General features: G+C 42.1%; 1 protein-coding gene and 1 long non-coding RNA gene across 4 annotated transcripts; one reads left to right on the forward strand and one right to left on the reverse strand.

Moving 5' to 3' along the window:
• Nucleotides 1-5641: 5641 nt before the first annotated feature.
• AVPI1 (arginine vasopressin induced 1) lies at nucleotides 5642-15632 on the reverse strand. Of its 3 annotated transcripts, none has more exons than XM_072129909.1 (3): nucleotides 15611-15632; nucleotides 7153-7493; nucleotides 5642-6500 (listed from the first exon to the last, which is right to left on the reverse strand). In XM_072129909.1, exons 2-3 carry the CDS (start codon nucleotides 7470-7472, stop codon nucleotides 6323-6325), a joined length of 498 nt encoding a protein of 165 aa, XP_071986010.1. In that variant the 5' UTR covers nucleotides 7473-7493; nucleotides 15611-15632; the 3' UTR covers nucleotides 5642-6322. The 3 variants fall into 3 exon arrangements, with proteins under 3 accessions (XP_071986010.1, XP_071986009.1, XP_071986008.1); XM_072129908.1 differs by lacking the exon at nucleotides 15611-15632 and adding an exon at nucleotides 11075-11214; XM_072129907.1 differs by lacking the exon at nucleotides 15611-15632 and adding an exon at nucleotides 11055-11194.
• Nucleotides 11269-21752, forward strand: LOC140105810 (uncharacterized). The gene is made up of 3 exons (XR_011850638.1): nucleotides 11269-11469; nucleotides 20044-20425; nucleotides 21173-21752. It is a non-coding gene; the product is annotated as an uncharacterized lncRNA (long non-coding RNA).
• The last annotated feature ends 428 nt before the right edge of the window (nucleotides 21753-22180 follow it).

Raw genomic sequence — 22180 nt, forward strand, 5'->3', positions numbered from 1 at the left:
GAGGTCTGTGTTTATTAGACATGTTAAGTGTTTATTAACATCCACACAACAAGGTGTCCAAACTTTATTTTTGTGCTCCTTCAGACTCGCGAAAGAAGCACATGGTGGCCAGAATTCAGACCAACCCCAGTGTCAGGGACCAGACTTCATGCATTATTGTGATGAATGATGCAAGGAGTCCCTGCATCTACTGCAAAACAGCAATTCTGAACTCTAATCATGGTTGCAGGGTCGGCGCTGCTGTTCGATGGGGCAGCAGGGATTCCTTGCATCATATATCCCGATGATGCTCAATCTGTGAAATCCAGCCAGCACTTGATCCTCGATTCACAGGCTGACCACAGTTGGCGGACGCGTTGACTGCGGGATTTAACGGGTTAAACGCCCGCGATCGGAGCCCACTCCGACCACGGGTGTTAGCCGGGGTGTCAGCGGTAGATCCTGCGACTTCATTTCTAATTGAAGAAATGTTAATACGTGGCAGAATAATGAAACTGAATGTGGCTGCCCAGACGAGAATATCCCTTTAAGGTTTAACATTGCTTTGAAAACATACCTGGCTTTTTCAGGCTCATTAGTGAAAAAAGAAAAAAAAAAAATGTTGCATCAATTTTTTTTTGCAGCCCCATAGACTTCTATTGCCTTCCATGATGTGCATCAGTGGAAAAAAAGACACGTTTCATTTTTTTTTCCACGGACAATGGATCTGTAGAAATACAGGCCAGTATGAAAACATCCATAGAAGTCAATGGCTTTGTGAGGCATCCGTGGAAATTACTGAACCACGTAAGGGTGATGTCAAATGTGCCGTCTTGGCTGCGTTTGCAAACGCAAATCAGGCCGCACCCGCCGGTGTTTTGTGTTAATTTAATGCAAAACACCGGCGGCTTGTTCCCAAGCGCAGGCGTTTCCATAGAAACGCCGATGCGATCGGGCCGCGGCCCGCCCCTGCTGGGTGCGGCTTGGTCTGCATTTGCAAACGCAGCCAAGACGGCACATCTGACATCACCCTAAGAGGAAAAACAACGACAATGTGAAAGAGCCCTAGATTTATTCAGACCAAGACCATTGATTCTGGCTCCAGCAGAGATCCCTAAACAAAACCCCTACATTAATTTAGTTACCAAATTAGAACCATAACTAAATCCAGAACCTAGGTGAAGAGTTACAAATTAACCGATTAAGGACCGGGCCCTTTCCTGTTTTTTCATGTCCATTTTTCACTCCCCACCTTCAAAAATCTATAACTTTTTTTATTTTTACACGTAAAGAGCTGTGTGATGGCTTGTTTTCTGCGTAACAAATTGCACTTCATAATGATGGAATTAAATATTCCATGCCATGTACTCGGAAGCAGGAAAAAAATTCCAAATGCAGCGAAAATGGTGAAAAAATGCATTTGCGCCATTTTCTTGTGGGCTTGGATATTACGTCTTTCACTGAGCGCCCCAAATGACACATTATTCTTTGGGTCGGTACGATTAAGGGGATAACAAATTTGTATAGGTTTTATAATGTTTTCATACATTTACAAAAATTAAAACCTCCTGTACAAAAATAATTTTTTTGATTTTGCCAACTTCTGGCGCTAATAACTTTTTTATACTCCGGTGTACGGAGCTGTGAGTGGTGTCATTTTTTGCGAAATTTGATATTTTCAATGACTGTAGGACTGTATGACCTTTTTATCACTTTTTATAGATTTTTTATATTTTTCAAAATGGCAAAAAAGTGCCATTTTCGACTTTGGGCGCTATTTTCCGTTACGGGGTTAAATGCATTGAAAAACCGTTATCATATTTTGATAGATCGGGCATTTTCGGACGCATTGATACCTAATGTGTTTGATTTTTACTGTTTATTTATATTTCAGTCAGTTCTAGGGAAAGGTGATTTGAAATTTTAGGTTTTTTATTATAATTTTTTAAACTTTTTTTAATTTTTATTTATACTATTTTTCCGACTCCCTAGGGTACTTTAACCCTAGGTTGTCTGATCAATCCTATCATATACTGCCATACTTCAGTATGGAAGTATATGGGGATTTTCCTCCTCATTCATTACAATGTGCTATCAGGCTACCATGGAGACGGATCGCCGCCCCCCTGATGACGTCACGGACAGCGGCGATCCCAGGTAAGATGGCGACGTCCATGCGATCGCGGGTGTTACCGGTAAGCCTTTGCTGCAATATGCACGGCGGGCGGTCGCGAACCAGTTAATATAGACCCAAGATCAAGCCCATATATTAATCCATACTTCAAATGAGACACCCAAATTAAAAAGACAGAAATACCCAAAGTTGAAATCAGCCATCAGACCTTGAGGGTGATGCTACACGTCACATTTTTGGACTGTTTTAAAGCATGCGGTTTTTATTCACGTCCTTGCCTGTTTAGCATGCGTTCAAAGCGGCCAAACGCATGGTAAACGGTCAAAACCGCAACTAAAACCGCATGCTTTAAAACGGTCCAAAAAATGTGACGTGTGGCATCACCCTTTAGATGTGGTCACACGTGACGTTAACTAGTATAGAATCGTCCGCCGGCTTTAGACGTCAGTGGATCCAGGTCCAGAGACATTGCTGCAGTTTTCTACTGCTCCCATGCTAGCAGGACTTGGTCTGATATATAGAGACTATAGGAAGAAGGGAGATGCAGTTCATTACCCCTTCTCCACTCCTCGCAGCATCACACTGAATGAATTTAGACCAGGTCTAAACAGAGCTGCTCCGGCTAATTAGACCCAGTCCAGCTCTGAAGAGAATTTCCAGTCACAAATGGTCATTTACCCTGTAACAAAGGCCCTTATAACGCCTCTGCTACGGGAGGAAAACTTAAAAATTAAAGTAAAAAAAAAAAAGTGAAAATGTCCTCCAGGGGTATTTTATGACCTCACTGGGGACATAAAGTAAAAATACACACAAAAAAAAAAAAAAATTCATAAAAATACAATATGACATTTCCCCATATATATATAAAAAAAAAAAAAAAATCCCCCGCTACACTACAAAAAGCATTGCCATAGTCGCCCCGCTTGGATTTGTCCAAATGTAGAAGTACTCTCCTATTCACAGGTCCATTGGTCAGATGATCATCTCCTCTCCTGTGCACACCATACAAAATCCAGAGTGGATTTGATGTAGAGGAGGAATTCTTAGTATAGAGCAGGGAGAGAAGTAATGATACGGATGAGCAATGCTACGGAGTCACTAGGCAGAAGATCAGATCTACAGCTGTCAGTATACGAATGCTACAGGGGAACTGTAGGGCTTCACGACTTACTCAGCAATGTTCACCATTGTATTTGGAACCCCATGGAATCTGTTCATATAACTACATTATGCTGTCCCTATGTTACTCCTTATAGAAATGTATGAATACTTTACCAATTTTTATCAATAGGGTGTGTCCTTACTGTACAGCACTGCTTGGATAGTGTTAGCAGAACACACCCAGCTATTTCATTATAACACAATTACATCTGGAAAAAAAAAGATTTTATAGACCGACCACCAGTAAGAATCACATCCATCAGTTTTTATTTGTTGCTCAGTCCCAATTATATAAATGAGGCTGAGCAGCAATACCAAAAACAGCCACTATACAATGTAAGGTGCTGTGCTTGGTAGCCTGAAGATGAAGGGGGAGGCTCCTGCTGCAGCCAGATCTCTTTACACCAGGAAAGAGACCCAGGGTCAACATCTGCAAAGAGTTTGTATGTTTTATCCGTGTTTGTGTGGGTTTCCTCCGGTTTCCTCCCACACTCCATAACATACTAGTAGGTTGATTAGATTGTGAGCCCCATTGGGGCAAACTATGTGCAGCGCTGTGTACTCTGTGTGCGCTATATAAATAATGATATTATTATAGAGGAGGGAGTGGGTATAGCTGTGTCTACAAAAGAATGCTACTAAATGGAAACCTTGTATTAGGAGCATAAATTGTTCCAGACATCATTACTTGTAATCTAAAAGTTGCTTGTATATCAAAGCAAGTTTTCACGCAGAAAATTATTAAAAAACGCAGACTGTTTGTTTCACACCCCAAAAATATTTAGTCAAGTGTAGTACTCACACTGCTTATATTATGAAATTGTAAACAAAGTTACAAATTTTTTGGAGGATGCAAGCAAAACACAGACCAAGTTACTCGTAATCCAATTAAAAGGGTTGTCAGAGTAAAAAATAAACAAAAAAACTAAAACCCAAACATACTTAAACGTGACCGGGAGTGAGCTGCTTTAAAAAAAATATATATATATATACTTACTCCACCCTCCCCCCCCCCCCCAGTGTGCCACGCTGCGTCTCTCCGGGGCACAGAAGCTGCACCGAGTTTGCACTGAGTGTGGCCATGCCCAAATATCTCACCCCTTTAATTTCAAATCAAAAAACAAAGTCTGTTAATAGAAATGATATTCATGGTTACATTTATACATCTACATATAGGGCAGGGATAGCAAACCTTTTGGAGACAGAGTGCCCAAGTTACAACCAAAACCCACTTATATGTCGCAAAGTGTCAACATGACAATTTAAGCAGTAATTTATTGATCCCTGCTGTATCACAGGTTTTAATCGTATTGGCGTCCTGAGTTCACCAATACATTAGAAAGATGATGGAGAAATATGGATTGTAGCTTCCCTCCTGGGTCTCCTGAAGAGGCAGAATCAGGGGACCCAGAGCAGGAGCTCCAATGACAATCCATCCCTTCATGCTGCTCCTGTAGTTCTGGCAGCCAAATAGCGCTGAGCATGGCGCATTCTGGGCTATATTGAATAACAGGAGAAAACCTTGAGTCCTAGCTGGCAAACTCAGTGTTTGTGAGACCTGGGTGCCCACAGAAAGGGCTCCAAGTGCCACCTCTGGCACCCGTGCCATAGGTTCACCACCACTGATATAGGGTATTCCGCTCATGGTGTATAGGAGATGCCATTACTTTCTGATCACTAGGGATCCAATCTATAACCCTGATATGTCTAATCTATATCCAATCTATACCCATGAGTGTACTGCATGGCAGCTTGTAGTGGGAATGTACATAACATTTTTATTGATTGAGCAGATGAGGGTTTTCCCAGCATTATGCACATGTGTCTACTACATCCATTGATATCATTGTGTTCAAGGGATCTGCATCTGTTTGTTCAAATTTGGTTAAAGGGGGTTTTCTTGAGAGTCAGAATGAGCCCTTATGATGTGCAAATCCCTGGATAAGCTGCAGTTTTTATTGAAACTAATTTGAGGCTCCACATCAACGGCTATTGAGTATCACAAAATCATAGTGTATTTATATTGTGCAACTCATTTTTGCATCAAAGTAGAGAAGTAAAACCATATATACTCATCTCTGTGGCACCCAATCCCATGAGACTGGCGATGTTGCCATAAAGTGCACATGACAGCAGAGCCAATCGTTGGCCTCAGTGGTCAGACGCCATTCATTCGGATATGACCGCTGTGGGCAGAAATGGGTTCAGCCAACATGCACTATATTTGTGACCTCGTACACATCTCATCTTAGGTTACATTGACACGGACATTGCTCGCCCGGCTGAGTGCGCTGCTCACTCATGTCCTATATATCGCCAGTCACGGTGCGAGTAGACAACGTGTGCTCCCCGCACTGGGGCCATAGGTTTTTATGGGAACCAATATCCATCCACAAACGGTGCAGCCAGATATCGGTCCACATTAGGTTTGTGTGAATGAGCCCTTAGGATGTGCAAATCCCTGGACAGGCTGCAGTTTTTATTGAAACTAGTTTGCGGCTCCACATCAGCTATTGAGCATCACAAAATCATAGTGTATTCATATTGTGCAACTCATTGTAGGAAACAAAGAGCTAAGTAAAATCTGTATGTAGCCCCCTCCTCGGATACCCTCCTGTGATGATGACAATTAGTTCAAGTCACTCCATAGAAAGCGGGAGATTACTCTCATAATGATATGCTTTATATCAGAGGGTGGACATGATATTGTAGACAGTGTAATCCTTCCAGAAGCCAATCTGTCTCTGCCATAAGAACTTTCCTAGAAGTCAATGAATCAGGTTCTCCATGATCAATAGATCCATAGTGTTTCGCCCCTGCAGCAGGGAATAAATACCATAAATAACTGCAGGATGGACCAATGCTCCAGAATATAAAGCTACTGTAGATGAGCGTGGATCTGGAGTGTTATATAGGGATATTGCTTCAGTAGTGCAGACTGACAAGAAGCAGCCAATCAATGGTTGTAGTCGGCGGCTTTTCCTTGCGTTAAAGTTTTCCGGTCCTTATGTTAGCAGCAGTAACACTGTCCCAGAGACTACGCACACTTCATCGCTTTATTTGGTGCAAGTAGCTTGAGATGTGTCTCTCTTGATGCCGTCTTAGTTTAGTCTCAGTTCTCTGGGTTCCTGGTGCTTTCTTGGTCCCGCAGCATGTCGGCTTGTCCTGGGGATCACTGGCAGGCTGAGGGCGATCCTCATCTTCTGGAGGCTCTTCTTCCTTAATGCTGATAGAGAATTATAAAAAAGGGTTAATGTACCCCTATTAAAATATATTTAATCTTAAGGTAAGCCAAAATTAACAACTTATCATCTATGCACAAAATTGGGGTCAAAATGTTAGAATCAGATAACCATTTGGTTACCTGCTGACAAGAACAGGAGTCTCAGACACATTCAACCTTCCACTCTATTCAATACTAAATATGGAATTGGAAATTACTAAGCAGATTGTATGGGTATTGCTAGCACGCTTGTAGGCAGTGCAAGTGTCTGGAAATACCCAAGCACTGTGATCAGCATTTTCCAAAAACTCCTTCAGTATTAAAAGGATGGACTGGATAAGCATGTACCCAGGACCCCTGCTCTTGTGAGTCCCAGTAGTCAGATCGCCACAAGTCAGATTATTATCCCTTTTACTGGTTGAAGTCTGCTGCAAAATGACAGCACAGGGCATGTTATTATGGGTCAATGCGTGTGGGTCACGGCCCGAAAAAGGGTATAACTACCAGCAGGCTAATAATAAAAGTAAGGACTATGTCCACCAGGGCTAAAGTGGGACATATGGACAGGGGATGTATTAATTAGAAGGCCCTTTACATCATTCTCCACAAGTAGCGGTGATCTCCTGACTGCTGTCCACCCAATAAAGCCCCTTACCAGAGTCTACTGAAGTTCTGCACGGACAGTCCTCCCAATCCATCTCCGCTTAGTTTGGGATGCGACAAATGAAACCCCTTGTTCTTCTTCTTCCTCCGGAGCTTGGCGAGAGCTTCTGCGATGCGCCTGTCCCCGGCATAGTTATAAATGATCTGCGCCCGCTCGTCCGCACACTCATCCCCGCTGGTACGGAAGAGCGTCTGGATCTGCAGGAGGTCAATGTCTTTGAAGATGTTGGCGGAGGCCTTCTTCCTGATGCGTGGTTCTGGGGCCTGCCATGTAGACGGAGGGCAGCTGATGACAGACGCTGGCGTGCCCATGATATAGTAGACTGGCAAATGCTGCAAGGGAAAGAAACCAAGCTCAAGACTTGTATTCACATGTGATGGAGGGCATCTGCTTTATATGTTTTCTATCCACCGCCCACAAGATGAATAAAAATAGAGTTTCAGTTCTTTATTCTTTATAACTAGTTCTGCTTTCTGCCACTGTGACCTAAATCCAACATCAAAATCCATACTGATAAACAAGGGACATTACTCATAGATCCAGGCACCCGGACTGTAATAATCTTCTTATATTTGTTAACCATGTCCTCCGTCCTTCTAAAAATCTACTTTTATAATTATGCTAATGAGATAGAAGGGCAATATGAGCATTACCAAGGCCCCTTCATGATGTAACTTTTCAGCATGTTACACTGTAGCCTCTGCCCTATGCCTGCTGCAATCTCACACAGTGGAAGGGGGGGTGCAGCATGTGAAGTTAATGCCCACCAGAGCCCTTCTGACTCATTAACATAAATTGAAGACTTGATTTTAGAAGGAAGGAGACCACAGATAACTATAAGAAGTTTCTCTGCATACTTTAGGTCTATGCACTCTCATGTTCCTTATATGTTCATATTTCAGCGTCTGAGAATGCTCAGTTGTCGAAACGTCACACTGTATTTACCTAAATAAAGACTATTTTTGCAAGAATCTATGTTCAGACTTCAGTTCATATCTAAATGGGGGTAGGATCTTAGTCTTGATTGGAAGTGAAAACTGTACCTTCTTGAAGAAAATTACAACAGTCCCGGTGCCTGGATCAGGATTTTAAAGGTAGATTTCCTTTAATGCCAAGAAATATTTGTGTATATGCAAATTAGCATTTCAGGGCACCATGGGCAGGTGCACCCTCTCTTGTCCAGTTTCCCATTAAAGCAGGGCCCTGCTGATTAAGTATAAGTGGGAGGTTAGAAGAGATGATGCAGAGAACCTCAGAGTCTTGCCCATGGTAAACTGCAATTTGCATATTCCTTTTTTTTTTTTTTGTTTTAAAGGGGTTTACCCATCATCACAGAATCTCTGTTGTTACCACTGAGCACTCAATTTCTATAGAGTAAGGGATATAGCCACACGCCGTGCCCCAAAGCCACAATCCAGTCGTGAATCATGTGACCAGATCACTGCCCCCAGAATGGCCGTGTGAGTGTACCCTAAGCACGTGGACGTGAGCTTCATGGATCTGTGTGAAGGTAGTCACATCCACATGAACCAGCCACTTCATAGGGTGATTAGTGCTGTAAATAATAAAAGTCCTTTAAAGGACATCTACCACCAGGATGAAGACTATGCAAATGAGCTTGAGGGGCTCCAGGCGCCATTAACACCTTTGAGGCTTGAGCCCCTCAGGCTCATTTGCAAACAGTCTTCATCCTAGTGGTAGATGCCCTTTAATGTAACATTTCTTCGCCACATACCAAAGCAAAGCAATAAACCCAACCCCAACAATAAAATCACAAAACAAGAAGCCACAATACACAATGTTCTCAGATTGGGGCTGGGATCACACGGTCTGTGGTTAGGAGTACAGGATGTTACCAGTCCTACATGATAATAAACAGCCATATGTCACACTACTGGCGTACACATGACAGCCGTATACAACACCCACTGCTGCTGCATTACCCAACACTTGCCAAGCAGAACAAATCCCGGCTAACACTTCCGGATTAATCTGCGATTAGCGGGCATCTCACGTCCTGCCCTGGAGCCATGCCAGACTTATGATCCCGGCCTCAGCCCATGTGAGTCACAGAACTGCTGTATACAGCAGGGGTCACAGTGTAGAATTGTACACCCTGGTATGTGAATATATACTAGAGTATACTGCCCCTTATTGGCAGGTGCTTGTATCCCCTATATATTCTATAGGACTGGGGATGAGCCACAGAGGGCACAGTGTCCTTGTCCTAACATAATAATATCAGTGTCCAGTTTATTAAAGCTATAAAAAGTAACGATTTGAAGTGTAAATATTTCTATTTCAAGTGTAAATAATATTTTGTTATGAAGTCTATAAATATTTTCGGATTCCATTAATATAAATATAATACTTTGAGTCTATTTGCTACCATTTAGCCGTGAAGATTCCATTCACTGACAGCAAGCATCGCAGTTACCCTGCACAAACCTCATACAGGTTAAACGTTACTAGGATTGTATCCAAACTGAGATAAATATAGAATTTATCTCCATTACAGATGTTTTGCAACAATGTATCAGAGTCTAATCTAGTATCTGCCTGGAGTCTAGGCCAATACAACTGTGACAACTCCTCAGCTGTGCACAGAAGCATTAGGTCAATGTGAGAATTTGGTGCATCGGATTCTACCTTTCTCTACTAGATATCCAGGGCTTGTATCAAACACCAAATCAAGCTGTGGCCCCATATACCCAGAGTCAGTTATATTAACAAGCGCCGTGTCCGTCTCATGGGGCCGTTGTATCCCCCAGTGACCGATATGTCAGGTCTGTGACGTCAGAGATAACAGGCTGCACCCGGCTCCGCTCCTGTTGTGTTTGTTATTCTTGCAAGAGTCTTAAAGGGAAAGTGCAACCTGTGGCTGCGTTCACACGTTCCTCCCGAATTGTGTTTCATGCCCGACGCTCCAGTGCTTACCGATCGCTTGAGTTTCTCTTGAAACACATACGCAATTGCAGCAAGTCCCTCCTTGTTATGGCCGGATTGTGTTTGAAATGCAATCCAGACAGAAGGTATGAATGCAGTTTGAGGTCTGCTGCAGTATGCATCTGCAGGGCATGCTGGGAGTTGTAGTTTTACAGCTGGAGACCAGTGCTACATAGTACACGTAAGTTTTAGGCCTAAAACACAGTGATGGATCACAGGAATATTATATTATAACAATCAGTTCCATAAAACATAACACTGCACAGCCAGTGATTCATGGTCAAACGCCTAGGTTGCGTTCACACATACAACAGCTGAGATTTGCCCATTTACATTGCTGTTAACATTTGCAAAACGCACTGTTAACATGGTGTTAACACATGCATTTTGTAAGTGCAAACGTTAACAGTAATTAGGCAAATCTCTTCTCTTTAGCTATTGTGTTGCGGATCAAAACGCAACGTAAACACCACGTGTGAATGCAGCCTCAGGCCCCGTTGCCGATTAACGTGTTCAGCCCCTGGAAATGGACTGAGCTCCTGACATCATACAGAAATATGATGCAAGGACTCCCCGACTCAGCAATTGAGCCTCACCTAGAAGCTGAATACACAAAACACTGACTACAGGCATCCATATCTTTCACGTTGCCAAAGACTGAAGGCTCCATACATTACACATGATATATCTTACACGATATTGTGTGTATTACACATATATGACTACTACACACGTTACTTATATCATGTAACATACACAAGACAAGATACTGTATGCATTACCTAACCTACATCTGTACATATATGACACACTATGCATATAACACACCAGCACATACATGTGATAGGATACTGTGTATGTATTACACATCTACCCTATATACAGGTACCATATGTGTACACGGTACACGCAGGACACACAGTACATACAAGGCTATAGACACATACGTTATAATAGGAGCACATACCAGTGCAGACATCCGGTGAGTGCGGTTCTCTGTGCGGTAACGCTCCGGTACCGGCCGCTCTGCTCCCCAGTCCACACTGACCTCCGGTCTTTACCTCTCAGGCCCCGCCCCGCCTCACTCGTTTGACGCAAACACTCGGCTCGGCCAATAAGCGCTCTCGGGGGCGTGGTCTCGCCATTGGCGGGAGACGTGGCTCAGGGCCATTGACGTCATGAGGGAGATGTGAGGTGATTGTGTCTCCAGTCAGGCGGGAACAACCGCAACCCCTGCCCGAGGCCCCGGCCGCCTGACTGCCTGCCCGCAGCGGCCTCAGTGCGGTCACCGTGTACCATACCTCACCAAGGAGGCCGTAGTCACATGCACACTGTACACACAGATTCAGTTGCGTTTTTATGGTATGTTAACATTGTATTTTCCAAAACACAAACGACGCGTGCGAACACCGCCCGAGTGACAGGAAGTTTCAGCTCACGTTCACACTTGTGTTTGCTGTGTTTTTTTCTGGGTGAGGCTTGACCAAAACACATAAAGTCGTTTTAACCCCTACGGGACTCAGCCTCTTTTGGCCTTAACCCCTTAATGACCGCCGTATCAGCTTTTTACGTCGGTCATTAAGGGTACGCGTACGCCTTTCTACGGGACACCGGGTCTCGCCGGTGTCGGGCTGTGATCTCACAGCCCAGACCCGGCACTAACACCCGGGATCGGAAAAACTCAGATCCCGGGTGTTTAACCCCTTACACATTGCGGTCAAGCATGTCGCTGCCCCGGGTCCCGACGAGTGACCCGGGGCTGTCGGCTTCTCTCCCTGCCGGGTTCTGCCTTCCTGGCAGGACCCGGCTGTAAGTAACTGAGCATGCGCGGCATGCTCAGTTACTAACACTATACACCGCAATACAAGTGTATTGCAGTGTAAAGGCTTGAATAAGCGATCGGGTGAACGATGAAAAAAAAAACTACGAAAAACTTCCCATAATATACAATTTTTCATCAAACACCATCACAAAAAATGTTCTAAAAAGTGATCAAAAAAAGTTACGTTCCCTAATATGATACGACTGAAAAGAACAACTGTTTTCGCAAAAAATAAGCCCTCAACCAGATCTGACAACAGAAAAATACAAAAGTTATGGCCCTGAAAAGTTGTCAATAGTAAAAACAATGCGATTTTCTCCAATATTGGTTTTGCTCAGGAAAATTGAGCAAAAATAAGAAAAACTATATAAATGAGGTGTCACCGCAATCGTAGTGAACCAGAGAATAAAGAGAAAATATTTTTACATTACGCTGAGCGGGGGAAAAAAAAATGCTAACAATCCAAAATAAAAATTGATGATTTTGTTTGTGTCCCCCTTGAAATAGTTAATAAAATCTCATGAATAAGCTATAGACTCCCTAAATGAATTATCTATACATTGTATCTCATCCCGTAAATCAGTGATTTTCAACCAGTGTGCCGTGACACATGGTCAGGTGTGCCGCGGGGGAAAGTTCCCCAAACTATGGTGCCCCCTGTGTTTTGTTTCCTGGCAATGCGCAGTCACGGCTTCTTACAATGTGGGAGACGTATACAATAACACATGCGCAAGCTTTGAACCTCGTGCGACAAAATGACGTCACCGAGGCCGGCGCATCATCCTGAGAGCGGAGAGACTCTCGCATTTGCCCACCACCAAGGTAATGCCCACCAATAATGCTGACTATATGAGCTTTTACCTGAGTATATGAACTGTTGGCAGAATACTCAGCATATGAGCTGGTACTTTTAGTACTCCTGCAGTATACTGCATATAACAATGAGAAATGTAAAATGAGAAATACTATAGGCATGAGGCTGGAGTACTAGTGCCAGCTCATATACTCAGCATATGAGCTGGTACTTTTAGTACTCCAGCAGTATACTGCATATAACAATGAGAAATACTATAGTCATGAGGCTGGAGTACTACAAGTACCAGCCCATATGCTGAGTATATGAGCTGGCACTTGTACTCTGGCCTCATGGCCATAGTACTTCTCATTGTACCCCTTTGTTTTGCAGTATATGAGCCACATAATAATCAGCACCATATACTAAAACCAGGGAGAAACTGAGAACTGTTGAGGAAGAGCTTCGTGTGTGTCTTTCCTCCATTCCTGCCAGGATATCCCTTTTGTGTTTATCGAAACAGGCCCAGGTTTCACACTGAGTAAAATAAATTTAGAATGTATATTATTAACTATATGTATAATATGACTGTTTTAGTGTCATTTTGTGCTATTTTGGTTGGTGGTGTGCCCCAGGATTTTCTAAGTATAAAAAGTGTGCCGCGGCTCAAAAAAGGTTGAAAATCACTGCCGTAAATAATAAGCCTCATATGTTCGCATTACCAAAAAAAAAAAAAAATTTATAGGTCGTACAATGTGACAATACAAATCTGCTGTGAATGGCCGTGCGCCCGTACAGCAGTCACCACCACATATGGGGTATCGCTACACTCGGGAGGAATTGGGCATCAAAGGTTGCAGTGCGATTCATCATTTAATTTATTCTGAAAATGTCAGTTTTGGCCTAAATGAATGTATTTTCCAAAAAAATTCTATAGTTTCTAAATCGCAGGTCCATATTGTTTTAACCCATGTGAAACACTTAAAGGGTTAATGGACTTAATAGAAGTTGTTTTACATACGTTGAGGGGTGAACTTTCTTTAGTGGGGTCATTTATGGGGTTTTACTATTATTTAGGCCTCTCAAAGTCACTTGGAAGCTGAGTTTTCCCTCAAAATGTGAGTTTTGGCAATTTTCATGAAAATAAGAAAAATGGCACCTAAAGTTCTGCACCTCATAACATCCTAGAAAAATGAGAGGACGCATAAAATATCATCTCAACATAAAGCAGATATTCTGTGAATGTTAATTATCAAGCTTTTTGGGTAGTTTTACTTCCTGTCTGGAAAGCAGAACATTTCAAACTTAGAAAATGAAGAATTTTTACAAACTTTTGCCAAATTTTCACTTTTTTTCAGAACGAAACGCAAAACTTATCACTTAAATTTTATAACTAACATGAAGTACAGTGTATCACGAGAAAACATTCTCAAAATCACCGGATATGTTAAAACGTTCCGAAGTTATAACCAATTATCGTGAGACATGTCAGATTTGAAAAATCGAGTCTGGTCATTAAGCTGAAAACTAGTGTCGGTGATAAGGGGTTAAAGAGGACCTGTCACCCCATTTATCGGCACTAGGTGATGTTACTAAAGTAAGCAGCTCCTAGTGCTTGAACAAACGCCGCAGTGTTAGAGTGAATTTATACACTGCGGCAGGGTATAGTGTAATTGTCAAACAGCTCGCAAAGCTGTCCGACGTATTCATGAGGGGGCGGGGTTGGGGAGTGACTAGGGGCGGTGACTGCCGCCTAGCGTGCGGCGGTGACTGCCGCCTAGTGTGCGGCAGTCAATGCCAGCCTATGGAGCGAGCGGGGCGGTCTGGGGTAGAGGCAGCGCCTCGGACCGCCCCCTCATGAATACATTGAACAGCTTTGCAAGTTGTCCGATGATTACACTATACCCCGCTATCACTGTAACACTGCGGCGTTTGATCAAGCACTAGGAGCAGCTTACTTTAGTAACATCTCCTGGTGCCGAAATTATGGGTGACAGCTCCTCTTTAAAGGGGTTATGCCACGAAACAATTGACTGCAAAAAGCTGTCAAAGAGGTTAAAATATTTCAAAAATCTATTTGTAATATGATGCTTGTTCAGCCTCTATTCTGCTCCACACAGAATCAGATGTGGGAGGGGCCAGGCACATGCACAGCACTGACAGTGGCAGTTATTCCACACCTCAGTGCTACAGAGCACTCAGCCTTCAGAGTCTCCTTCCACCTGCTGTGCTCAAATAGTCCCTGCATTACTGATCCAATAGTGGTCCAATTGAAATGTCATACGCCCCATGTTAAAAGTGCACCAAAAAAAGTTGTTGCAGTCTGTCAAAGCAGTGCAGGGGGCACCAGATTCATGAAGAACGTGCGCCAGAAATCCTGAATCTGGCACCCCCTGCGCACTACACATGTACTATGTATTCTCACAGCATCATGGTCAGTCAGGCTGACATGCATGGATGCTTAGATAAATAGGTGACAACTTCTCACATGTTACTGATCTTTAGCTACTTCCCTGCTAGTCAGGCACAGGGGCCCCTTTGCAGGAGAGCAGTGTAACATGGAGGGACAGTGTATGGAGGAGAGTACAGGAGATGCATCAGGAGAGATCAGAGCTCAGCCTGTTACTTGTGTTATCTCTGCAGCCTCCTGTGTGACCTGACTAATGGTGGAGGGAGGAGAGGGCTGATACATTGCTATGATCCATGTTAGGGGACGACTCCTCTGAGCAGCAGATAGTAATGTCTGGCTGCATTTACCTTGTATCTATTGCTGTAGGCTCCTGTGTGACCTGACTAATGGTGGAGGGAGGAAGGGCTGCCATATTGCTATGATCCATGTTAGGGGGGACTCCTCTGTGCAGCAGATAGCCATGTCTGTCTGCAGTTACCTTGTATCTGCTGCTGGAAGCAACTGTGGAGCAGTGGAAATCACCTCATTCACTGGTGTAGACGGCTGGGCTCTCTACCCCCTGTCTCACTTCCTATTGGCTGCAGTGTGTCAGCTGATCTCTCAGTGTGGAGTGATCTGTAGTGCAGAGCAGCTGGGGGAATATTTGTGCGCAGACTCGGCCAGATCAGCTGTTGCTCAGGACGGGACACAGCTGCCACTAGGGGGCGCCAGCAACCAGAACAAAAGGAGTTATCTCAGTAAGCCTGCATATTTTGTAATAAGTGTAAATGGTGAAAGTACTTGTCACAATGCATTGGACACTATTACAGCCATTTGCTATGGTGACACAACCCCTTTAAGGATGCGGCCCCATTTTTCAAATCTGCCCTGTGTTACTATAAGTGGTTATAGCTTTGGAATATGAGATATCCAGGGGATTTTGAGATTGTTTTCTCGTGACACATTGTACTTCAAATTAGTTTAAAAATTTGGATGAAATCTTTTGCGTTTAGTTATGAAAAAAAAACTAAATTTTGAAAAATTCTTTATTTTCAATGTTGTAAATTCTCTACTTTTGATGCAGATAGTCATAGCACCCAAATAAATTTATAACTTACATTTCCCAAATGTCTGCTTTATGTTGGAATGGTTTTTTAACCCCTTAACGCTCTGCGCCGTAGCTCTACGGCGCAGAGGTATAAGGAGTGTATGAAGAGGGCTCACGGGCTGAGTCCTCTTCATACAAAGGTGGGGGTTTTTGCATTTTGCAGAAAACCCCCACTGCTAATAACCCCAGTCGGTGCTTGCTCCGATCGCGGCTATTAACCCTCTCAACGCCGCCGGCGCGGGCACCGCCATCTTTTTTTACGATCGCCGCGCCCCCGAACGTCATCGGGGGGCGGCAATCAGTTGCCATGGTAGCCTCGGGTCTTCTTTTGACACGAGGCTACATGGCTTCTGCAGGTTCGTTACAATGAGCCAGTGGCTCATTGTAATGTATGACCTGGAAAAATGCCATATATTGCAATACAGTTGTATTGCAGTATATGGTAGGAGCGATCTGACCATCTAGGGTTAATGTACCCTAGAGGGTCTAAGAAATAGTGGGAAAAAAAAGAAAAAAAAAGTTAAAAAATATTAAAAATTCAAATCACCCCCCTTTCCCTAGAACTGATATAAAACATAATAAACAGTAAAAATCACAAACATATTAGGTATCGCCGCGTCCCAAAATGCCCGATCTATCAAAATATAAAAACGGTTACGGCCGGCGGTGACCTCCGAGACGGGAAATGGCGCCCAAATGTCCGAAATGCGACTTTTACACCTTTTTACATCACATAAAAAATGAAATTAAAAATGATCAAAATGTCGCACAGACCTCAAAATGGTAGCAATGAAAACGTCGGCTCTTTTCGCAAAAAATGACACCTCACACAGCTCCGTGCACCAAAGTATGAAAAAGTTAATAGCGTCAGAAGATGGCAAAAAAAATTTTTTTCTTTTTTGTACACATTCGTTTAATTTTTGAAAATGTATTAACCCCTTATCACCGACACTAGTTTTCAGCTCAATGACCAGACTCGATTTTTCAAATCTGCCCTGTGTCACGATAATTGGTTATAACTTCGGAACGTTTTAACATATCCGGGTGATTTTGAGAATGTTTTCTCGTGACACATTGTACTTCATGTTAGTTATAAAATTTAAGTGATACGTTTTGCGATTCGTTCTGAATAAAAGTGAAAATTTGGCAAAAGTTTGTAAAAATTCGTCATTTTCCAAGTTTGAAATGTTCTGCTTTCCAGACAGGAAGTAAAACTACCCAAAAAGCTTGCTAAATTACATTTATGGAATGTCTGCTTTATGTTGGGATGATATTTTATGCGTCCTCTCATTTTTCTAGGATGTTATGAGGCGCAGAACTTTAGGTGCCATTTTTCTCATTTTCATGAAAATTGCCAAAATTTTCCCTCACATTTTGAGGGAAAACTCAGCTTCCAAGTGACTTTGAGAGGCCTAAATAATAGTAAAACCCCATAAATTACCTCACTATAGAAACTTCACCCCTCAACGTATGTAAAACAACTTCTATTAAGTCCATTAACCCTTTAAGTGTTTCACATTTAGATTTAGAAACTATAGAATTTTTTTGGAAAATACATTCATTTAGGCCAAACTGAACAGTTTCAGAATAAATTAAATGATGAAACGCACTGCAACGCTTGATGCCCAATTCCTCCCGAGTGTACGGATACCCCATATGTGGCGGTAACTGCTGCATGGGCGCACGGCCGAGTATAGAATGAATGGAGGCGCCATTCACAGCAGATTTGTATTGTATTGTCACATTGTACGACCTATAAATTTTTATTTTTTTTTGGTAATGCGAACATATGAGGCTTATTATGTACGGGATGAGATACAATGTATAGATAATTCATTTTGGGGGTCTATAGCTTATTCATGAGATTTTATTAACTATTTCAAGGGGGACACAAACAAAATCATCAATTTTTATTTTGGATTTTTAGCATTTTTTTCCCCCGCTCACCGTAACGTAAAAATAATATTTTATCTTTATTCTCTGGTTCACTGCGATTACGGTGTTACCTCATTTATATAGTTTTTCTTATCTTTGCTCAATTTTCCTGAGCAAAACCAATATTGGAGAAAATCGCATTGTTTTTACTATTGACAACTTTTCAGGGCCATAACTTTTGTATTTTTCTGTTGTCAGATCTGGTTGAGGGCTTATTTTTTGCGAAAAGAGTTGTTCTTTTCTGTCGTATCATATTAGGGAACGTAGCTTTTTTTGATCACTTTTTAGAACATTTTTTGTGATGGTGTTTGATGAAAAATTGTATATTGCGGGAAGTTTTTCGTAGTTTTTTTTTCATCGTTCACCGAGTGGGTTCAATATTGATTTAGATTTATTGTGCAGATTAATACGGACGCGGTGATACCAAATATGTACATTTTTCGTGTGTTTTTGTGTTTTATATACTGTATTTGCATTATATGTGTAACTGGGGAGATTATGGGACTTTATTTTATTTATTTAATTATTATTATTATAAAATGATTTAATCTTTTTTTTTTTTACTTTCACATATTTTCCACATTTTGGCTTGAATAAGCGATCATCCGATCGCTTATTCAAGCCTTTACACTGCAATACACTTGTATTGCAGTGTGTAGTGTAAGTAACTGAGCATGCCGCGCATGCTCAGTTACTTACAGCCGGGTCCTGCCAGGAAGGCAGAACCCGGCGAGAAGAGGAGCAGGAAGCCCCGGGTCACTCGTCGGGACCCGGGGCAGCGGCAGGAGGGATCGGATCCCCCGGTAAGCACACCAGGGGGGTCCGATCCACGGGGGACACACTTGCACGCCGCGGTCATGCTTGACCGTGGCGTGTAAGGGGTTAAACACCCGGGATCTGAGTTTTTCCGATCCCGGGTGTTAGTGCCGGGTCTGGGCTGTGATATCCCAGCCCGACACCGGCACTATACTGACCCGATGTCCCGAAATCTTCTGACGCGCACCCTAAATGCGTAAATGCTTGTGTACATGCCTATTTTTTACTTGCACAAAAATTCTTAAATAGCTCATCTTGGCTTATCCTCTAGTCAATTTTTGAATTAAAAAAAAAAACAAAACATCCATTGTCCCCGATGTTGATTGCGGCTTATGATCCCCGTTGCGGCTCCCTGTGTTTCATTCTCTATCTTCTCTCTTCTCTAGCTGGCATAGTTGCATCCATGCAATCTGATGGCCGTTGCACACTGTGATGCAGCGCTGTTGCCGCTGATGACGTCATCAGTGTCAACAGAGCCGCATCGTATTGTGCTACGGCCTGCAGATTGCATGGACAAAACTACGCCAGCTAGAGAAGAGAGAAGAATCCGCCGGGAGCCTTGACGTGGATCGGGCTCAACAGAGGGTGAATATAAATTTTTTAGTTAAGTCTGGTTTAAAAAATAGGGGGGGGGGCAGGCTGTATACTACATGGGGGCTACCTGTATATACTGTATGTGGCTGGCTATATACTACACCCTGTGCTTACACTTGAGTCAATAGATTTACGCAGTTTTCGGTGTTTAAATTACTGGTCACGGCTTAGATTCGGATCCCCTTATACTCAAGGTTTTTTTGGGGTTTTTGTTTTAAATTTTTAAGTTTGCACTTTACAAATACAAAAATGAAAACAAATGGTCAAATAGAATTAATACCGTTTTAATTGGTAAACGTTTATTGAAATATTTTAAATTTAAATTGTCCATAAAAGTTACATTATAAATAACACAATGAAAAGCCAGAAGATGTTTGACATGAAACCAAATTAACAAATTTATAAATTTATAGTTGTTATTTACAACATTAAAACACTTTGCATAGAAAAATAAAGACAAATTGTGCGCTCATACATAGGTGAAGGAAAGACCAATGCTATGGGACTTACAACACAAACATTATGCCAGCAAAAGCAAAAGAAGTCAGGCCTGGATTCAAATATGCAAGGAATTAACCAGCGATTGGGAGGAGATGGAACCACGTGAACAGTGGAAAAGGGTAAGTGCAACAATGTTTTTTTTTTTTTTTGGTGTCATTTTCGATTTTTGAAATTTACTTACAAAATTAAATTATCTTTAAAAAAAGAACAGCAGGTTCGCACTAGGTGGCGGTCATGTAGGGATCGCTTCAGACGAGAAGTTGCAATAAATGAAAAGAGTGGCTCCTCCCCGTCTCGCAAAAGGCCTTATCAACATTTTGAGGAATTACTTTTTCTCTTACCAACTCGTACTCTTTGGCCGTAAGTTTTTTTTTTTTTTTGTATTCATGTATTGAAAAATGTTATGTCATTTTCTTTGCACAAAAATATAAAAAAAAAAAAAATTTATAGATGACCAAGTATACTCGTCAAAACTTGATGCTGGTTCTAGTATTGGCATACTGGGAATGGCTCGTTGCTTGGACGAGTATTTCCCCTGCTTGAGATTTAACATTTAATTATGGAAACACAGAGAAGAAAAGTAAAGAATACAATGAAATCATTGTTCAAAGGATAATTGAAGTGAAGAACACAGTGAAAAAACACAGATTAGAACACATTGCAGATGTTACAAACATCTGCTAATTTATCGGTATACACACGTGCCAAATTATGTGTGAAGAACACTCTGCTGTTGTCTGGAAACATCTGCAATCTGTTCTTAACACATATTGTTCTTCATATCCTATTGTGAAGAACACCATTTGGCACGCGTGTCTTTGGATAAGTTAGCAGATGTATGGAACATCTGCAATGTGTTCTTCTTTCAATGTGTTTTTTCAGTTCAAAATGCTCGAGTCTCCCATTGACTTCAATGGTGTTCGTTATTCGATATGAGCACTCAAGCATTTTAGTGCTTGATCATCTCAAGTTTAAATGTATATATTTACAAAAAGAAATTTTAAAACATTTTAAGAATGTAGAATGAAATTAATGCATCTTAATATGAAAATTTGCAGTACAATAATCAAAAATGTTATTTTTTACTGAACCCAAAAAACATCTTAGGACTCAAGGAAACATTTCAAAAAATCCAAGAGGACAAGCACACGAACATCTGGATACAGATGACCAGACAATGGAGCAGAGGCACACATCTTTGCTTGAAGATGCACATGGAACAGATTCACAAACAAACGTGGAAATTGACGACTCTCCACCAGAATCACCACCCATCAACACCAGGCAAACTCGAAGAAGGGCAGCACGTTTGCAGTCAGATCCAATAACTGCTATTGAACATGAGGCAGTAAACATGATGCCTCGTGCAGGGTCACAAGACATGTATGATGGGGTGGGTGTTGTAGTAGCGGGCCAATGCAGACGCTTCCCTGCTGGGAAACGCAATTTATTTATTGCTTATGTCATGACTGTGGTGGAATTGTTTGACAATTGTGATATGTTGCCTACTATTGATGTTTTAGTCAACAATTTTAAAGACTTATTGTGTCCAAAAACAACAACCACACAACCATTACAAATTAGTCCAACTATTAGTCTTGAAGTATGCAAGTAGAAAAGAGTTTTTATGCAGCTCACCCACTCGTCACCCGGACAAGATTCATGAAATTCAAAAAGGTGAGCAAACGCGGCACATCTTAAAACAATGTTGAGTTTATTTGGAATTTCTTTAAAACATCACGGGAGGGAGAAGTATCGCCTACGCGTTTCAAGCACCTCCGTGCTCTTAGTCATTGCAACTAGTCTGGTTACTGGTATTGAAGCATCACCTCCAAAAAAACAAACATGTACACAAACAGAAACTCAACAAACTCATGCATTGCCAAGCACATCATATTCCGAGGATCCAAATAGTTCCTATCTTCGAATGCTGCTTTCCGATTTGAGCCCATGGAGGCAGCAAAGGCTACATGAAGATTTGCAGACAGTAACTGCATTGCCAGCCTCAACATTTTCCTTTTCACCATCACATAGTCCAACTCAACCCTATGACCTAACGCGACGCAATTAGCAGTCTTTATTGGTACAGTTTCCGTTTTAATGTTATTTAACCAA

Source organism: Engystomops pustulosus, chromosome 11, assembly GCF_040894005.1.
Source record: "Engystomops pustulosus chromosome 11, aEngPut4.maternal, whole genome shotgun sequence".
Taxonomy (NCBI): Eukaryota; Metazoa; Chordata; class Amphibia; order Anura; family Leptodactylidae; genus Engystomops; species Engystomops pustulosus.

Coding starts and splice junctions, on each gene's coding strand:
- AVPI1 (XM_072129907.1), bottom strand. Junction 6,501..7,152: donor CAGAACTTCAGTAGACTCTG/GTAAGGGGCTTT, acceptor ATTCTCTATCAG/CATTAAGGAAGAAGAGCCTC.